This window comes from Danio rerio, chromosome 8, assembly GCF_052040795.2.
Source record: "Danio rerio strain M-AB ecotype USA chromosome 8, GRCz13ab, whole genome shotgun sequence".
NCBI lineage: Eukaryota > Metazoa > Chordata > Actinopteri > Cypriniformes > Danionidae > Danio > Danio rerio.
This window is the reverse complement of record NC_141028.1, coordinates 1,187,571-1,206,898: the sequence shown is the minus strand read 5'-3', so window position 1 is coordinate 1,206,898 and position 19,328 is coordinate 1,187,571. Positions and strand designations below refer to the sequence as shown.

The 19,328-nt window shown below is 39.3% G+C and overlaps 1 protein-coding gene across 2 annotated transcripts in view; it reads left to right on the top strand.

The window, feature by feature from the left end:
• loxhd1b (lipoxygenase homology PLAT domains 1b) overlaps positions 1-15,092 on the top strand; it is a 98,255-nt gene extending 83,163 nt beyond the window's left edge. Inside the window, exons 33-41 of one of the 2 annotated variants that reach the window (XM_087264068.1) lie at positions 547-732; positions 2,543-2,670; positions 3,715-3,832; positions 4,251-4,428; positions 5,842-6,027; positions 7,657-7,827; positions 10,748-10,883; positions 11,466-11,618; positions 14,123-15,092. In XM_087264068.1, the coding sequence (XP_087120194.1) occupies positions 547-732; positions 2,543-2,670; positions 3,715-3,832; positions 4,251-4,428; positions 5,842-6,027; positions 7,657-7,827; positions 10,748-10,883; positions 11,466-11,618; positions 14,123-14,603 (1,737 nt within the window). In that variant the 3' untranslated portion in view covers positions 14,604-15,092. The remainder of the gene's footprint in view (positions 1-546; positions 733-2,542; positions 2,671-3,714; positions 3,833-4,250; positions 4,429-5,841; positions 6,028-7,656; positions 7,828-10,747; positions 10,884-11,465; positions 11,619-14,122) is intronic. The other variant, XM_087264069.1, reaches the window with a different exon arrangement.
• The last annotated feature ends 4,236 nt before the right edge of the window (positions 15,093-19,328 follow it).

Below are 19,328 nucleotides of genomic sequence, written 5' to 3'. Positions count from 1 at the left end.
ATAAACAGTCTTATTTAAAGTAATAGTAGTGTTAATGTAATAAATTAAATAAAGGTAACATCTTAATAGATGATATATTTCTCAAATGGGCGAAATAACGCCAAGCCAGAGAAAATAATAATAGCCAACTTTATACTTTACTTTGTTCTATTCTCGTCCAAAAAACATTCTGTAAAATGAAACACTGCCTCAGCTTACCAGAGTAAAGTTTGTTAAATCCAGTATGTTCTTCAGGCACACTAATTGTCCTCAAGGGTCCTCAGGCAAAATGTGGTGCAGAGTAGTCGAATCGCCGCAAGGTGGCGTTGAAGCAGTTGTGGAAAATACAGTATAACACACGAATTTTTACAAATACAGTACATCGCTGTATATGTTGTTCGACGTCACACTAAATTCCCATAATGCAACGGTAAATACAGTTATTTGCCGTAAAAGGAATTTGCAGTATTACACTGGGTGAAATACAGTAAATAACTGTGTAATTTACAGAAATGTCTAACAGTGTATAAAGTGGGACCTTCATTTCTGTTTCATTTCTTTCCTCAGCTGGGTCATAACGGGGCGACCCCAGAGAGCTGCTGGTTGGTGGATGAGCTCTCGGTGGGCGTTCCCACTAAAGGCATTCAGTACAACTTTCTGTGCAAATGCTGGCTGGCCAAAGACAGAGGAGACGGCCTGACGGCGAGAGTCTTCAACATACTGGACGCCACCACCATCAGCATCATCCGAAAGGTCCGTCAGCATGGACATAAGCTTCTGATGGAATCAGATATTCATGTTGCGATCAATTGCAGAAGTTTTTAAAGGGTCATGAAACACCAAAACACATGTGTTGAGCTGTAGACAGTGGTATATGTGTCCCACACTGCTAAAAACACTATTAGGACACCTTTATTTCACTAAAAAGTGTAAATTGGTTGTTTTTGCGTTATTTTAAGCAAATTCGTACTTCCGGTTTGAAACTAATTTTTGAAGCTGCGTCACGGCCATGAGATAATAGCGTGTATTCCAGCGTGCAGACTGGACGTCTGTGCCAGAGTGTGTCTTATTATGTCTTACAGTGTGCTGCATTAATGCATGAGTAAAGCTTGTTCAAACCAATCAGCGCGCTCTATTGTGCAACTTCATTAATATTCATTACTGTCACAGTGTTTAGACGACAGAAACGCCACGTTGTGTTGGCAAAACAAGCGTGAAGTGTTGCTTTTATAGTTTGCTGCAGTGAAGTTTTGTTTTCATTTTCTCTCTGTGAGAGCTCAGCTGGAGTCACGTGTGGATTAACAGTGTACGCGACGCTCGACAACAATAACTTACGTGTCTAAGGAAGATTATTGTTTACCTGAGAGCTGTTCTCATCTGCAAACGCTGAGATCTGGATTCGCTTGTAGTCTCCTCTTAATAAAGACGCGGCTCTAGTTGCTGGTGATTGTCCTGTCTCTACAGATTTGGTAAGTGAGCGACCAGTGCTCTTTGTTTATTCAGTTCGTATTTTATTCGTATCGAAAAAACTATTGCAACGAGTGTAAACAAGTTAGCCCTACAACCAAACTATAACCTCGTGTAGGATTTTGTGACCGGAATAACACACGCGGCTTTCTGACGCTACTTGCCGAGTGCATCTAAGTTTCCGGGAAATGCTGAGCTTACCGTGCGGGATCAAACATTGCATGAAAAATACACGCTTAGAGCAGTTCCTCGAATCAAATATCTTGTTTGCCGCGAGGGACATGACTGAATTCCCTGAATGAAAGAGCCAAACTGCAGTTAAAGTCCACCATTTAATCAGTTGGCAAATAATTCGACTACAGATGTGCATGTAAACACAGTCACATTGTCCGCTGTGGTTATGTGTTTTGATTCTGAAACTCGCGCGTGCCCAAATAGACACTCCTACACCATCCCACTTTTCTTCCTCCTACACTCCCCCCTAAACAAAGCTGGACACGCCCACTTTTCTGACTTTTTCCAAAGTAGAGGTGTGAAAACATCCTGCTGAAACGAGGGGGTTTCATGGCCCTTTAAAACATTATACAGTTGAACTCAGAATTATTACCCTCCACTGTATATTTAATGGATTATTAAATATTATTTTAATGGAGAGCAGACCTTTCTAATCATAATAGTTTTAATAACTCATCTCTAATGACTGATGTCTTTTCTCTTTGTCATGATGACAGTAAATAATATTAGACTGGATATTCTTTTATACAGCTTAAAGAGACATTTAAAGGCTTCACTAATTAGGGTAAAGTTAGGGTAATTAGGCAAGTCATTGTATAACAGTGGTTTGTTCTGGAGACAATCCAACACTAATATTGCTGAAGGGGCGAATAATATTGACCATAAAATGGTTTTAAAACAATTAAAAACTGCTTTTATTCTAGCCCAAATAAAACAAATAGGACTTTCTCCAGAAGAACAAATACTAGAGGAAATACTGTGAACAACTCCTGAATCTATTCAACATCATTTGGGAGAGAGGGCGGAGGAGAGTTATTTTGACTTCAGCTGTGCATCTGTCTGATTTCTGGCTTTTCTTCAGGTGGTTTATGAGGTGACGGTGGTCACAGGAGACACGCAGAGCGCAGGAACAGACACGAATATATTCATTACCGTGTTCGGGGCCAATGGAAGCACAGAGGAGATTCTGCTTGAAAAACAAGAGGACAGGTACACATCCTCTGCTTACTTTTATTTCTCATCAAGCATGGCTGAGAAAACTCATGTAGGGTGCTTTCACATCTGTATTCACTTCATTTGGTCTGGACTAAGAGCAACAAATGGTACATGGTAGCATTTTCTGCCGTCTTCGGGTCGTTTTCACACCACACTGATTGCTTTGGTCCGAACCAGTTGAAAAGAACCAAAATGCAGTCATGTGACAAAACCTACATCCCCTATTGGCCCACTGTGCAGCTCTGTATCATATATATTACTATTTATACCCCCCAGTGGCGAACCCTGATGAATAAAGAGACTAAGCCAAAAAGAAAAAGAATGAATGAATATATCCCTCAGTGGTGTGAATAATTTCAGGCCATTTATATATACAATATAGACATATTTAGATAACTTTGGTTCAGATTTTTATAGTGTCAGTGCATTCAATATATATTATAATATAGTATAAACAAGATTGTCAACAACATCAATTGGAATAAAATTAATAATAATTTTAAATTATTCAAAAATTATTATTCCAGCTGCAACCAAGTACTGGGAAACACCCATACACACATTCACACACACACACTCATACGCTATGACCAATTTAGTTGATCAGTTCCCCTATAGCGCATGTGTTTGGACTGTGGGGGAAACCGGAGCACCCGGAGGAAACCCACGCCAACACGGGGAGAACATGCAAACTCCACACAGAAACACCAACTGACCCAGCCGGGACTCGAACCAGCGATCTTCTTGCTGTGAGGCCACAGTTGTAACCACTGAGCCGCCGTGTCGCCCAATAATAGTACAATTACAGTTTTACATGATGCACATATATATATATATATATTCAGATCAGTTTGCTCTGGATTTTTTATGTCCGTGTGAATAATCCTGAGCTGGAATAAAATGTATAATTATAACATTAATAATACAATTTAGTTTAACATGGTTTGCTGATAAAACTGCTCATAAATGTATAGAAAAAAAGACACTCGGTGCATTAAATTGATAAAACATCGTATTTATTGAAAAAATCTCCTCTAGGTTTGAAAGAGGTCAAGAAGACACCTTTAGTCTGGAAGTGGACGACATTGCACCCCTGAAAAAGCTCCGCGTTCGCATTGACGGCACCGGAAGTCGTCCTGATTGGTTCCTTGACAAGGTCAGTCTGTCAGTCTTTTTAACCAGATCATCAGATTAATGGGCTGTGTCCATGAGGACTTTTAATTTGGAATAAGGCGTAATATTATAATTCAATATTTGATGTGGAAACGTGAAGAGAGGGTGGGGCATATATTAGCTCCTCCCTCTTTTATAAACTGAGTCAAATCTGACAGGGTAGTGATTGACACAAAAGAATCGCTGAGTCAAAATTGATATGGAAGCACACAAAACTGCTGATTTAAATTTACGGGCCCTTTAAGTCTGTTTAACTCACTGCATTTTAATGAAATGACCAATTACCAATGCTGTAAAAGGAACCCTGAGAATAAAAAAATAATCTATCAGCCTGTCACAAGATGGTTATGCATTTAGCTCTTTAACACACTATAAACACTGTGTTCTGTCACATGACCCAGATGATCCTGAGAAACCTGAGCACGGACGAGCTGTACGTCTTCACATACGAGCAGTGGCTCTCCAAAACTAAAGGACCCAAGAGGACGAAGGTGTGTGAGCTTCCTGCAGTGGTGGATGATGAGGAGATGGTGGAGAAGACCACATACGTCATCCAGGTCAAAACCAGTGACGTCACCGGTGGGTCACCTTCAGGTTATCTTTGAAATGTGCTTACTGATGACATGATAGTGTAGAAGCAATTGGCAAAAGACAATCGCTGAGTCAAAATTGGCAAGAATGCGATTAGAAGAACAATCGCAGAGTCAAAATGGACATAAACAAATCAGAAACAACAGAACAAAACAATTGGCACAAAATAAAGGCTCGAAATTTAAGGGGAAGCAAATGACACAAAAGAATCACGGAGTCACAACTTACAGGAAAGCAATTTGCAATAAAAAACTTGAAAAAGCACAATTTGATCGCGTCAAAAGAATTGCTTAGTTAAAACTGACAGGGAACCAAATGCCACAAAAGAATCGCTGAGTCACAATTTACAGGGAACAAAATGGCACAAAAGAATCGCTGAATCAAGGTTGACAGGGAACCAAATGCCACAAAAGAATCGCTGAATCAAAATTGACAGGTAAACAACTGACACAAAATAATCGCTGAGTCAAAATTGACAGAGAATTAAATGGCACAAAAGAATCACTGAGTCACAAGTGACAAATAAGCAACTGACACGAAAGAATCACTTAGTCAAACTTGGCAGAAAAACAATAGACACAAAAGAATCGCAGAGTCAAAATTGACAGGGAACCAAATGACACAAAAAAAAAAAAAAATCGCTAAGATAAAATTGACAGAGAATCAAACACCACAAAAGAATCACTGAGTCACAACTGAAAGATAAGCAATTTACACAAAAGAATCGCTGAGTCAAAATTAACAGGGAATCAAATGGCACAAAAGAATCGCTGAGTCAAAATTAACAGGGAACCAAATGGCACAAAAGAATCACTGAGTCACAACTGACAGATAAGCAATTTACATAAAAGAATCACTGTGTCACAATTGACAGAAAAGCATTTGACACAAAAGAATTGCGGAGTCAAAATGGGCAGAAATGGATTGACACAAAAGAATCACTTAGTCAAACTTGCCAGGAAAAAAAAAAAATAAAGGAATCACGGAGTCAAAATTGACAGGGAACCAAATGGCACAAAAGAATTGCTTAGTCAAAATTGACAGAGAATCAAATCCCTCAAAAGAATCACAAAAGATTTACACAAAAGAATCGCTGAATCAAGACGGTCAGGCAAATAAATGGAAAAAAACAATCACTGAGTCAAAATATGATCAGAGCAAAATAATTGCTGAGTCAAAATTGACAGGGAAGAGATTGGCACAAGATAATTTTGCATAATTGTGGCAGACATTTTCTTGTACCTGGCAGCCCTGTCTGTGATTGTAAAATCCGTTTTGTACATTTCATTTGACACTGATACTAAAATCACACATGCCACACATCTGCCACATCTCATCTTTCACCCATCTATTAACCCAAGCACTGCAGCTGCTCAGGTGTGTTCATGTGTGGGTTTGCAGGCGGCGGTACAGACGCCAATGTGTTTCTGATTGTGTTTGGAGAAAACGGTGACACGGGAACGCTGGCCCTGCGCGAGTGCAGCAACAGGAACAAGTTTGAGCGCAAGCAGACGGATATTTTCCGGTTTAATGACATTCTCAGTCTGGGAGAACTCTCCAAGGTTCGCGTGTGGCACGACAACAAAGGTAAGAAATCTCATGATCTCACTAGCAATTTCACTAGTGAATTTCATTTCAGAAAGTCTTATTTGTTTTATGTGGGCTAGAATAAAAGTGTCACGATTTTGGTTGGGGAAAAAGGAGCGAGGACTCAAATGCAGGTAAATGGAAATTTATTAATAATAAAAATAAAATAAAATGCAAAACAAACTACCCAGAGGGGGAAAAACTAGCAAAATAAACAAACAAACAAACAAACAAACAAAACTTGACTGGGCAGGCTGGTAGGGATCAGAACTGGAGAACGCACAGGACAAGGAGAGAAACGATGACGAACTGGCAAAGGACAGCAGATATGTGGAGAATATAAACAGAAGTAAATTAACATACAACCAGAGGAACACAATTGATAGGTTAACAAGGAGGGTGCGACTAGACAATAGACGGGAGAGCACATGACACAAAGAGACAACACAAGTCATGCGCTCATGTAAAACAAGACTAGAACACGCAGCCAATGAGAGAACTCATTAACCGTGTGTTCATGACAACACAAGCACAGGGTGCATGTAAACACGCACCACATGCTAAACACAACACCAACAGAAGACTGAACGCAAGACACGAGTACACGATGAATGAAAGCACTCACCGTGCACTCACACACGCAGCGTGCATGTTTCAACCCAGCGCTGACCGAAACCAAAACCAACTGGACTGAACGCTAGGAATGAAACACCAAGCTGCAGACAGACGAACGTGAACACCCGGATGGGAGCGCGCACTTGCAAACACGCAAAGACCTCACGCACCCGCATCAGGCAAATGGTACTTATACAGAGACACACACAATGACAAAACAAGTGCTCAGCTCAAGTTTTCTTGGGTCGACAGGACAGGACTAGACAGAGCTAGTGTCCGGACTCTGCCACCGAAACAAGAATTTACAAGACCAGAGTGGCAGAACCCTGACAAAAAGCAGTTCTTAACTGTTTAAAGCCATTTTAGGTCAATATTATTCGCCCCTTCAGCAATATTAGTGTTGGATTGTCTCCAGAATAAACCACTGTTATACAATGACTTGCCTAATTACCCTAACTTTATCCTAATTATCCTAGTGAAGCCTTTACATGTCACTTTAAGCTGAACACTAGTGTCTTGAAGAATAATTAGCAAAATAATATAACAGATCTTTTATTTATTCATTCATTTTCCTTCGGCTTATTCCCTTTATTCATCAGGGAATGAACAACGGAATGAACTGCCAACTATTCCAGCATATGTTTTACGCAACAGATGCCTTTCCACCTGCAACCCAGTACTGGGAAACACCCTTACCCAGTCATTCACACACATAAAGATCTCCAAATCACAGTTTATTTGCAAATCTTGCTTTGTGTACATGATTGTGTGCTCTACCATGCAGACATGTTAATACGCGGCTTTCAATCAACAAGGTGGGCGGGGAAAACTGCACTCTTACATCACATGGGCCTCAAAATCACTGCGATTTGGATCCTACCTTAACATTAGGAATAGAGATCTGTTGTGTTTATTTCCCTCCAATGTGACACTATACCTACACATAGTTCAGTTCAAACAGCTTACAAAATATAGTTTATTTAGTTAATGCAATATCTGAACATGTTTCATCAGGTCCAGCTCCTGGTTGGCATCTGGACTCTATAGATGTGAAAGACGAACTTCTGGATCAAACTTTCCGTTTCCCGTGTGACCGCTGGCTGGCCAAAAATGAAGACGACGGTCAGATCATGAGGGAACTGGCCTGTGCCAATAATGATATCCTGGATCTTAGTGACAAGACCAGTAAGAAAACTAGAAGATATTTCAACACATTTTCACTCCACATCAGGCTATAGGGCTCATATTTCATGTAGCGTCAGGGTTCATACGATTTCAGCAGGATGTTTTCACACCTCTTGCTTGGAAAAAGTCAGGAAAGTGGGTGTGTCTAGCTCTGTTTGGGTGGGAGTGTCGGGGGAGGGAAAAGGGGAAGGATTTGAATAAAAATGGGAGTTCCCTTTTAGGCACGCCCTGATTTTCACCAAGACAAAAAACAAACACAGATGAAGGGGAGAAAGAGAATGACTTGTTTAATGACGGTGGGATGTTTGATACCGCACGTTGTATAAGAGAAAAAAAACTTTGCATTTCTCGATAACTCAGATGCACTCAGAAAGCCGTGTGTGTGTAGACTATCCTGTCACAAAATGCAATGGAATATTAAACACGATGGTCGGCAATAGTTTGTTTGCAGTGTTCACGTATTTACACTCGGAGAGCAGCATTCACAGAGGATCTTTCAGTCCATAATAATGTAGTGATATTAACGCAAACTAAGTAACTTAGAAATCATTCTGACTAAGGTCTGTCTCTAAACACTGAAAGAATACTGCTGACCGTACCAACTATAACTTTGCCATCTGAATGAACAAAGAAAGGGCGCTGATCGCACACACTTACCAAATCTGTAGACAGGACAATCAACACACACTGGAGCCGCGTCTTTATTAAAAGGAGACGAGCAGCAAATCCGGATTTCAACATTTCCAGATGCGAAAAGCTCTCAAGTAAAAAATGTTTCGTACAAACGTATTTCTGCGCACATCACTCATGTGCACTGTAATCCACACGTGAGTCCAGTTGTGCTCGCATAAAGGGAAAATGAAATCAAAACCTTCACTGCAGCACAGGCCCGGCCCTAACCAATTTGGCGCCCTAGGCAAGATTTCAGGTGGCGCTCTGTCACATCGCAGTAAATTCCACTGCTAGTGTAAAGTCATAAGAAACTAAACAGCTTTTTGATCGACTACTACAAGCTGGGAAAATGTCAGATAAATATGCCAATGCAATTAACATTATTGCTGAATAGATGTAATATTCACACATTTGCTTGAGGAAGGAATGATGGGGGTAGTTACATTACTATTACTATTTTCCATAACATCTATGCCCTTCCATAACATTAGCTGACATTAAAACTAACAGATAGCACTATAGCTATTTAATGATTAGCAATGTTATGTCACATCTATCAACGTTGGGATGTTAAAATATGGGACAACAAATAGCTTCAAATGATAGAATACATAGCAAACAATAGAAAATATTGACAATAAAATAAAAGGTTTAACCTATTAAAATCAATGGCCTATACCGAAATTAAATAAAGCTATAAAATCTACTTCACTTTTAATTGTATTTGCTATTTAGTGAAGAGCAGCAAATGAATCTCTCATTGTGTTTTGTTTGATAACAGAGGTGTTCATGTAAGAATGCACAGATCTATAATGAATGAATGAATGAAGCATTCGACTACTTTAGTAATTGTTGTGCTCATTTAAGAGAAAATTAGATTTGTTTAAAATAAAACAAGCAGGATAGAGCAAAAAAAAAAAAAACGGAAAAAAAGAAGCACTTTTCCGACGGTCTCTTACGGAGAGCTCCACTCCACGCGAGCTCAGCTCTCCCGGCTAAACGCATATCCCAGGTTAAACAAAGCAGTGCTCATAATATCGAGCGAAAAAAAAAGAAAAAGACAGCTGTGAAACATCACCAGCTTTGTCTTTTTGTAGGAAACACACTTTAGATCTTTTTAGGGAAAGAGGTTTTTGAGTTATTGACATCCATCACTGAATGTGTGTCAGGAGTATTGAAAACAAAAACCAACTTACACCCGCTCATTTCTGGTGCCCCCTGGATGTACAGCGCCCCTAGCATTTGCCTATACTGCCTATGCCACGGGCCGGCCCTGCTGCAGCACATTATAAAAGCAACACTGACGACCCGTATCTCCAAACAATTCATTATATTTTCACACTTCTTTTGGCAACACAACGTGTCGTCTCTCTGCTTTCTGAACACTGTTTCAAGTACAGTCTTCGAAGCTATCATGCATATTAATGAAGTTGCAGCGCATACACAATAGAGCGCGCTGATTAGTTTAAACCAAGCCATACTCATGAATAAATGCAACGCACTCAGAGATGTAATAAGGTACTCCCACGTACAGACGTCCAGTCTACATGCTGGAATACACGCTAAGATCTCATGGCAGTGACGCAGCTTCAAAAATTCGTTTCAAACCGGAAGTATGAATTTGCTCGAAATATCGCAAAAACAACTAGTTTTTACTTGTTAGTGAAATGTATGTGTCCTAATAGTGTTTATAGCAGCGCGGGACACATATATGGCGGTCAACAGCTCAAAACATGTGTTCTGGTGTTTCGTGACCCTTTAAGACTTTTTAAGATCTCGGCAGACACCAGTAAGTTTGAGCGGAAATCACAGAGGCTTCTCCCAAAAGATAATAAGACGATGAACAAGAGGCATCATTGTGGGGAAAAATCATTTCTTAACTATTATTTAAATTTGAACAAAATCTTTGAGTCAGAATTTGTCAAGAGTAAGAATAAGTTCAGGCTTGACTGGATATATAAAACAAATAACATCTGATATAATGTGATGCTTTATGTACTCATATGTAAATGTGTAATTTCCCACAATTGTTAAGAGAATGCACATGAAACATATGGAAAAACTTTTTGAAAAGGTGTAAGAACTGTTATAGTATGATATAGTGGAAGAATTGAGAAAAATGTGCATTAACTTTGCTGAAATATAGCATCAATCAGTGAGGAAAGACTGTATTATTTAATTGTACTGTACACTTATTTTATATCCAGTTAATCTGTGCATTTAGGTGGTCTCTATAATATACTTTCAGAATATGAAATTGAGGTGACGACGGCCATCTCTGAAGATGCGGAAACGAAGGAGAATGCCTGGATTGTGCTGGAGGGCAGAAAGGGACGCTCAAAAGAGTTTATGATGGAAAACCCAAAGAAGAAGAAGTTTTTACGGTAATTCAAGTCGACTTGAGCTTTATTGTTATTGCACTACACTATTACAAGGACAGCCATTGACTTCTGTAGTAGGAACAAAAAACATAATGAAAGTTAATGGATTTTTTTTTAGCATTCATCAGTACATCCATCAGAAGTAAATAAAAATAAGCTACCTAACACTAACCCTTGTAAACCCTTGATCAACAGTAAAATTACAAATTGTCCCTCTTTCCAATAGTGAAACCGGTAGCAATCCAGAATGCATGATCATGTGCTGTCAAGGCTTTGCTATAAAAAAATGTGATTATAATGGAAGTCAATGGGGCAAAAACAGCACCAATATCACCAAGGGAGAGTCAATCTGAACAATACACAAGGCTTAATAACAATAATTATCAATATACAAAATTAATGCAACTCAAACAGGTTTGGAACAAGTGAGTAAATGATGACTTTTTATTTTTATGTGAGCTTCCCTTCAAATAAAATAAATGTGAAGAAAAATATATTTTACACCAATTTTTTTTTTAATTTTCATGCAACTCATTAGCATAATAATGAGAATTAATAAAGCAACATAACATGACTCTGTTTCAGCGGTTCCACGGACTCCTTTGAGTTTTCCTCTAAAAATGTGGGCGAGATCGTCGGCATTTGTCTGGGCCACATATCCAAAGAGAAGAAGGTGAAGAATGAGTATTTCTGGCACGTGCAGGAGGTGGTGGTCACTGAGACAGAGCTGGGAAACAAGTGAGTTCACATCTTTACCACTCTTTACTTCCTGAACGTCAGATTTTAAAGATGATTTCAGTAATTTGATCGCCATCCCAAATATAAAACAGTACAATAGAATATTTATTTATCAAGGACATTTAGCAAAAAACCAAAGTTGACCAAAGTGCTGTACATAATAGTAAAATATAAAGAGTAACACAAGATAAAAAGGTAGAAAGTAGGGTTGCACGATATATTGGAGGCCATATTGTTATCGGCCGATAAATGCTATTTTTAGGATTATTGTTATCGATCCGATTTCTAAATTAGGCCGATATCTTTAAGCCGATAAATTACGTAATTGTACAGACCTGCCTGCCACACATGCGTGGGCAGAACATGTCCAGACTTGTCCAGTGCACTATAATGGAGCTCTCCTCACACTGATTTTTCCTTTAAAGTCCATCCTTTCTTCATTGCGGTATTGCTGTGCGTTAATAACTCATTAAGTAACAACGTTCCTCATCATTGTAGATGTGTTTGATTGAGTATCATTGTGTATTTTGCTTCAAATCGCCTCAGGAAAAATATTACATGTGTGAACCTTTCCTGCTCTGTCTCCTTGTTGTGTTAGAGATAGCAGGGGAGATTCACTTATTACTCCAGGGCCGAATATGTTAGTTTTAGGGTGAACTATCTTCTCTTTTCGCTGCAGCTGGTGAATGAACAAGGACACATGTAACTTGGTCCAAAATATTAATTACTTTCCGTGTGGTACAACAAATCAGTCATTAAAGAGGGAACATCACTGAAAAAAGTCTCATTGCCCAAAAACCGCTCCTCTTTTCTTTCTCCCTCTTCTTCACACTCCTTAAAGGACCCGCACATTTTAAAACACGTGTAAACAACGGTTGTTTGTAATCTAATCTGATTATTTGTTATTATCAGCGTGTTGCTTGCCATGTGTTGTTGATGTAGGATTGTATTCGGTTTGATTGGAATATTCATATTGATTAGAACAAGCGCGCGTGAGAGCTGTCACCGCACATACACACACACACACACACACACACACACACACACACACACACACTGTAGCACGGGGGAGAGGTGAGAGGTGAATCCAGCATAGGGGCTCTCAACTCGCCGCACATTTTGTCTTTATATTCTGCTCTGTGTTTGTCATGAAGTCAGCTCAATGCAGGTTTTGTATCAAAATCTGACTCTGATGGCAACTCTGCGCTTGCAGTTGAGTGAAACTCACAGCGGTTTATCATAAACTTTTCATCGATCATTTTCCCCACGATTGACAGCAAGAATGAACACAGAAGCGTTGTCTGATTGACAAGCAGCAGCAGCTTTAGAATTCTATTTCTTGTAGCTGATAAACAGGTTGAACTGACAATGATCAGCTCAGGTACAGACTCATGTGCTTTATTCAGTTTTCAATGCTAATAAAGTGAGTCTGAATGCCATTTTACATCACGTTTATTGCCGTACTACTGAAAGCAGCAGCAGATAGTTCAGCTCAGATCTGGAGAATAGAATAAAGCGTCTGAAACTGAACTTCAGAACTGGGACTCAGTGCAAACCAACACATATCAGTGATTCTGCATCTACATCAATCATGTTAAAGAGCTTTAATATGTATTCATCAGATTATAAACCTTACCATTGTGCTGGAGTGCAGTGAGTGCACTATTCTGCTCTTCTGAATGGCTGTATTTACATTTCTGTCATGTTTTGTCTGCTGCAAACAGCCAAATTGCTCATCACTGCGCATCTCATCACGTAGAGTGTTGTCAGGACACAAAGTTACAGTGTAACCTGCTCACCTAATGTTTACGCTCGTAATATTTATAATATGTGCTAATTAATAACCTCACGTGAAACTCTGTGTCAGTGTCTGCTATTGTCCACCAGAGGTCACATTTCAGTCACATACTCTAAGGCCCTGTTTACACTAATACGTTTTCGTTTGAAAACACATACGTTTTGCTATGGTTTCACCATACGTCCACACTACGCCTGAGTTTTCGAGCGCCGAAAACTGGGATTTTTGAAAATGCAGAAGAGGCCATTTTAGTTTGAAAGCACTGCTGCTCCGTGTCAGTGTGGATGAGGGAAAACAGAGACATCTGAAAATGGAGGCGGGGCTGCAGACATTCTCCTATCTGATTGGGGCTTTTACCTCAATATTAAGTGGCCTACACACAGTTCAGTCCTGCATCCTCTCCCTGTAAGTTCAGACTTCACAAGTTTGATATGGAAAACAGACTCCTGAGCAGACGTCGAGTAAATCTTCAAAGGGAACAGTGTAGGCTACTTTATGACCTCATTCGCATCACCATGTCCCTGGCTATGTTGTTTCACTTTCTTAACAATAAAATGAACACATGATATAAGGAATTGCAACTTAACGGACACTAAACATGTTAAGGTGTCATGTAGCTGCATATTTATATGAGCGTCATCTTCACTGTATGCGTAACAAAACGGAGCCTACTGTATCAGATAATTCTCTCCATTCCTCCTCACAGATTCTACTTCACATGTGACTCTCGAATCCCTCTGGCTGCCAAAAAAGACCAGTTCATGACATTCGAGTGCACCAAAACCGTGGAGAGCTTCGCCAGCAAAGTCCGCAGTTTGGTTCCTGTGAAATATGAAGTAATAATAATAACCGGAGACGTGCAGGACGCCGGCACAAACGCCAACGTCTTCATCACGCTGTACGGTGTCAATGGGGACTCTGGGAAACGAGCGCTGAAGCAGAAATTCAGAAACCTGTTTGAGCGCGGCCGGACGGACCGGTTCCTGCTGGAGATGCTGGATTTGGGTGAACTTCTGAGGGTCAGAATGGAGCATGATAACACGACCATGTCGCCTGGCTGGTTCCTGGAGTGTGTGGAGGTCACCAACACTGCCAACTGGGTGACCACCATCTTTGTCTGCGGGAAGTGGCTGGACAAAAATAGAGCAGACGGACAAACTTATCGAGTGCTCTATCCTAAATATTAAAGTGAAATTTGAAACGTGCATTTTTTTTTATCCAGTGATGTGACCTTATTCCGGTTGCCCTAAATAACAGACTAATAATCCTTTAGAGGATCTGGATTTCAACAGCAGTTGTGTTTAATGTGTATGCTAATGCAGAGAGATGTGTGTTGAGGCTAGTTTTACACTGACAGAGTGTGTCTGCTTCCCGAACTGTGCTGGCTGTGCCAGATATGAGAAAGATCTACCGCCTATAGTTAATGCTGATGTTCTGGGAATGATCAGTTGTCCAGGATTAATTGATTGTAGTGGGCGTGAGGGGCTATAATACACCAGTAGGTCCCTCCTCAAATACTGGCGAGCTAAGCTGTTTAGACTTTGTAGGTAGTCAATTATCAATCTTAATCCAAAAATAAATGTCATTTAATTTTTACAGGATCTTAAGTTGCTTTTGGGAGACACCAGTTTGTACTTTTTTACAGAAATTCTAATAAATGATCTTTGTACTGAGAACTTCTGTTGTTATTGTCATTTGGTTCAGATTTAAAGGGACAGTTCACTCCAAAAACTGTCCTTATTTACTCACTCTTGTTCTAAACCCACTCACACAAAGGGCTCTATTTCGACGATCCGTGCGCAAAACGGAAAGCACAGGGTGCAAACGCATTCAGGGCGTCAGAATCCATATTCGCTAATATAAGGACGGGAAAATCCACTTTGCGTCGTGGTGCATGATCTAAAAGGGTTGAGTTTATTTTCTTAATGAGTTATAGGTGTATTTTGAGAATAAACCAATCAGAGTCTCATCTCCCATTCCCTTTAAGAGCCAGTTGCGTCGCGCCATAAGCGCATTCGCTATTTACATGACGTAAAGTAAGTGTAAGTGGAAAAACTGAACATTACACTAGCAAAAAAACAGTTAAAAAGAGCATCTGCAGCGTGATGAGAGATAAATGATCTACTTTCACTTTGGCTCTCGTGGATAGGGAAACCTTGTATGCACAGACATCAATTAGCCTATAAATAATGAATTTAGTTAGTTGAGCGCAAATATTTGTTTCAAAACTATTTCTAAATTCAGTTCTAATCTCCAGCAAACGAATAAATGAACAATAATAAATGAAGTGTGCTCAGTAACCTGAGTTATATTCTAAAACACATGCTGTGCCCCATATGATCTAAAACCTGACAGGTGGACAAATCTAAGCTTGTTTTTAATAAAACAAATATAAATATTTACATTTACATTTAGTCATTTACATTACATTTATATCCATATTTATTATGGATATAATAAATAATACTGCTAATAATAATAACATTATACAAAAGCAAATTGTTATGAATGAACTGAAAAAGCCTCCCGAGATGAAGAAGGCATGAAGGCAGTGGTGTTTATATTTATGTAGGCTAGAAAATATCATGTTTTGTAATATTTTAATCCTTTATATTTATATCCTATATATATTTACATTTACATTTAGTGATTTAGCAGACGCTTTTATCCAAAGTGACTTACAAATGAGGACAAGGAAGCAATTTACACAAATAAGAGCAACAATAAAGAAGTGCTATAGGCAAGTTTCAGGTCTGTAAAGTCTAAGAAGGGAAGTATTAGTAGTATTAGTATTTTATTTTTATTTATTTATTTTTTTGGGTACAGTTAGTGTAATATTCAGAGAGGCAATTGCAGATGAGGAAGTGAAGTGGAGACTAAATAGTTGAGTTTTTAGTGGTTTCTTGAAGACAGCGAGTGACTCTGCCGTTCTGATGCAGTTAGGGAGTTCATTCCACCAACTGGGCAGATTGAATGCGAGAGTTCGGGAAAGTGATTTCTTCCCTCTTTGGGATGGAACCACGAGGCGACGTTCATTCACAGAACGCAAGTTTCTGGAGGACACATACATCTGCAGAAGTGAGAGCAGATAAGAAGGAGCAAAGCCAGAAGTCGCTTTGTGAGCAAACATCAGAGCTTTGAATTTGATGCGAGCAGCAACTGGCAGCCAGTGCAAACGGATGAGCAGCGGAGTGACATGTGCTCTTTTAGCTTCATTAAAGACCACTCGTGCTGCTGCGTTCTGGAGCAGTTGAAGAGGCTTGATGGAGTTAGCTGGAAGCCCGGCTAGAAGAGAGTTGCAATAGTCCAGTCTGGAGAGAACAAGAGCTTGAACAAGGAGTTGAGCTGCATATCCTTAATATTTGAATTCTTTTCAAATGTAAAGATATTTGCATATTGCTCTACATCTTGTGTGTATTGAGCAGTGTGTAAGCGAGGCATAACTCTGCGCTGGACAATAGACCGATTTTGTTCTGGTCTAAAGAACAGACTATTATACTTTCTCAAAATAGCAACGCGCCAAAACACGCCTGCTTTTTTAGAGCAGAACACCTCTGGGTGCACATATGAGCACAAATGCATTTGCTATTTAAACAGCTTGGCGCAACATGTCAAAACAACTCTTGCGCCAAGCTGAAACTAGCAAACAACAATCACGCCTTGCACCACATTACGCCGGGTGTATGATAGGGCCCATAGACTTTACTTAGGCGAGCGGCCCAGGTATAATAACAGCTTCCCAGGTATATTTAGTGACACATTTTTTTACTATTATTAACATCCTTTTACACTTTTTGTATTCGTTCAATATAAACAAGCATGTGCGATTGATTGAAGGGCACCTAGGTTAGCACTTTTTCCAGATTTAATGTGAGTCTTTTGTGTCCCCAGAATGTGTCTGTAAAGTTTCAGCTCAAAACAGATTATTGAATATAGCTTTCTGAAGTTTCTGTTTTATAGCTCTTAAAAGCTTGTTGCTGTTTTTTTGTACTGGGCCGTTAAGGCTAGTCCTCCCCGCCGACCGTTGCCAGGTGCCTGTCAGCATGCTTCAATCACCGCCCTCGGCTGCCTCAGGAAGAAGGTCTCACGTAACGTTTGTGAGAAATACTGCAGTAAGAACTTTACCAATGATTATTTGATGTATTTGTTGTGGAGTTGCAGCCATGAGTCACACGCACACACACACACACAGACAGAGTGCGTTTAGCTTTGCACTGTTTTTGCATGCAAATGTGACAGGATACAGGCTAATCTCCACTGCTGTATGAAGATCTGTTATGTTAAAGGGCACCTATGGTGAAAAATCTACTTGTCAAGTTGTCTGGACAGACATGTGTGTAAGTATAGTGTATAGAGCGTCATATTGGGCTGATATAAACACACACAGTCCTTTTTTTTTTTTTCAATTTAACAACATAAAAACGGTGGACAAATTGGAGATTTTTCAAATCGACCGCAGCTTGACGTAGGAGTGTGTGCCCATTCGTGATCATACCTCGAGAAGTACATGTTAAGATGCAAAAATTTCTGATGCTGTGCTCAAAAATTACTTAAGTAATTTATAGTAAGTACTACTATAAATAACTGCATTATGTTGTGTAATTTATATATATATATATATATATATATATATATATATATATATATATATATATATATATATATATATATATATAATATGCATGATGCTTATGTCAAAATGTTTCTTTTTACTATAAATGACTATAGTATTTTAAATGTATAACACCTGCTTTTATTAGATTTTTTTGTTTGATTTTTTGTTTGTGCTGCTATATATTATAATTTGTTTCTGTTTAGTGCAGCATATTATTAACTGAACTGATCTATTCTACCTCATATGTTTCATTGACAGTTTTATTGATCACTAAGAAATGATTGACTTGGATTTAAGTTGCTTCGACTTCAAAACAAAAATAGCAAAAATAGCTTAGATGTAGCTAAGCTACTTTTGCCATGTAGCTTTTAGCTTAGCTTGCTACATTTCCCAGGGGATAGCTTTAGTGTAGTTAAGCTACATTCCAAGTAGAGTAGCTAATAGCCTAGCTCACTACATTTTTCAAGTAGCTTGCCCAACACTGTAAATATCTATCTATGAATGGGTGTATATGGATGTTTCCCAGTGCTGGGTTGAGGCTGGAATGGCATCCATTGTGATTAAGTATGAATCCCACTAGAAATTCCTTTGAAATAACTTATTATTGTCCAAAAATGTGCACAATATTGAAACCTGCATATGTATTTCTAACAAAACAGCTCTTATGCAAATGGTGCTGTGCTAACTTACATTTTAAAAGAATCTGCGAATTGATCCTCCTCAGAAAATGATTTTCTCGATGCTGCTGTATTGTAATTTATGACGCGCTGCTCATAATGTTATATAAAATATTGAATACATTTCAGAATAAACTTTACTACTGATGTGCTTCCATGCTTTAATAAATAATCATGTTTTTACAGTGAAAAACATCCCTGACCTTTGACCTGGTGTCACGCAGTGGGTAGCACGATCACCTCACAGAAGGTTGCTGGTTCGAGCCTCGGCTGGGTCAGTTGGTGTTTCTGTGTGGAGATCTCCCTGTGCTTCGGTTTCCCCCACAGTCCAAACACATGCGCTATAGGGGAATTGATTAACTTAATTGGCCGTAGTGTTGTGAATGAGTGTGTATGGGTGTTTCCCAGTGATGGGTTGCAGCTGGAAGGGCATCCGCTGTGTAAAACATATGCTGGATAAGTTGGCGGTTCATTCCGCTGTGGTGACCCCTGATTAATAAAGGGACTAAGCCAAAAAGAAAATGAATGATCTCAAGCTTGACTTTACCACACTAAGATTAAAAGGTTTTCTTGAGCAGAATGCGTGATTACAAGAGACGTTACTGCACAAAGATACAACA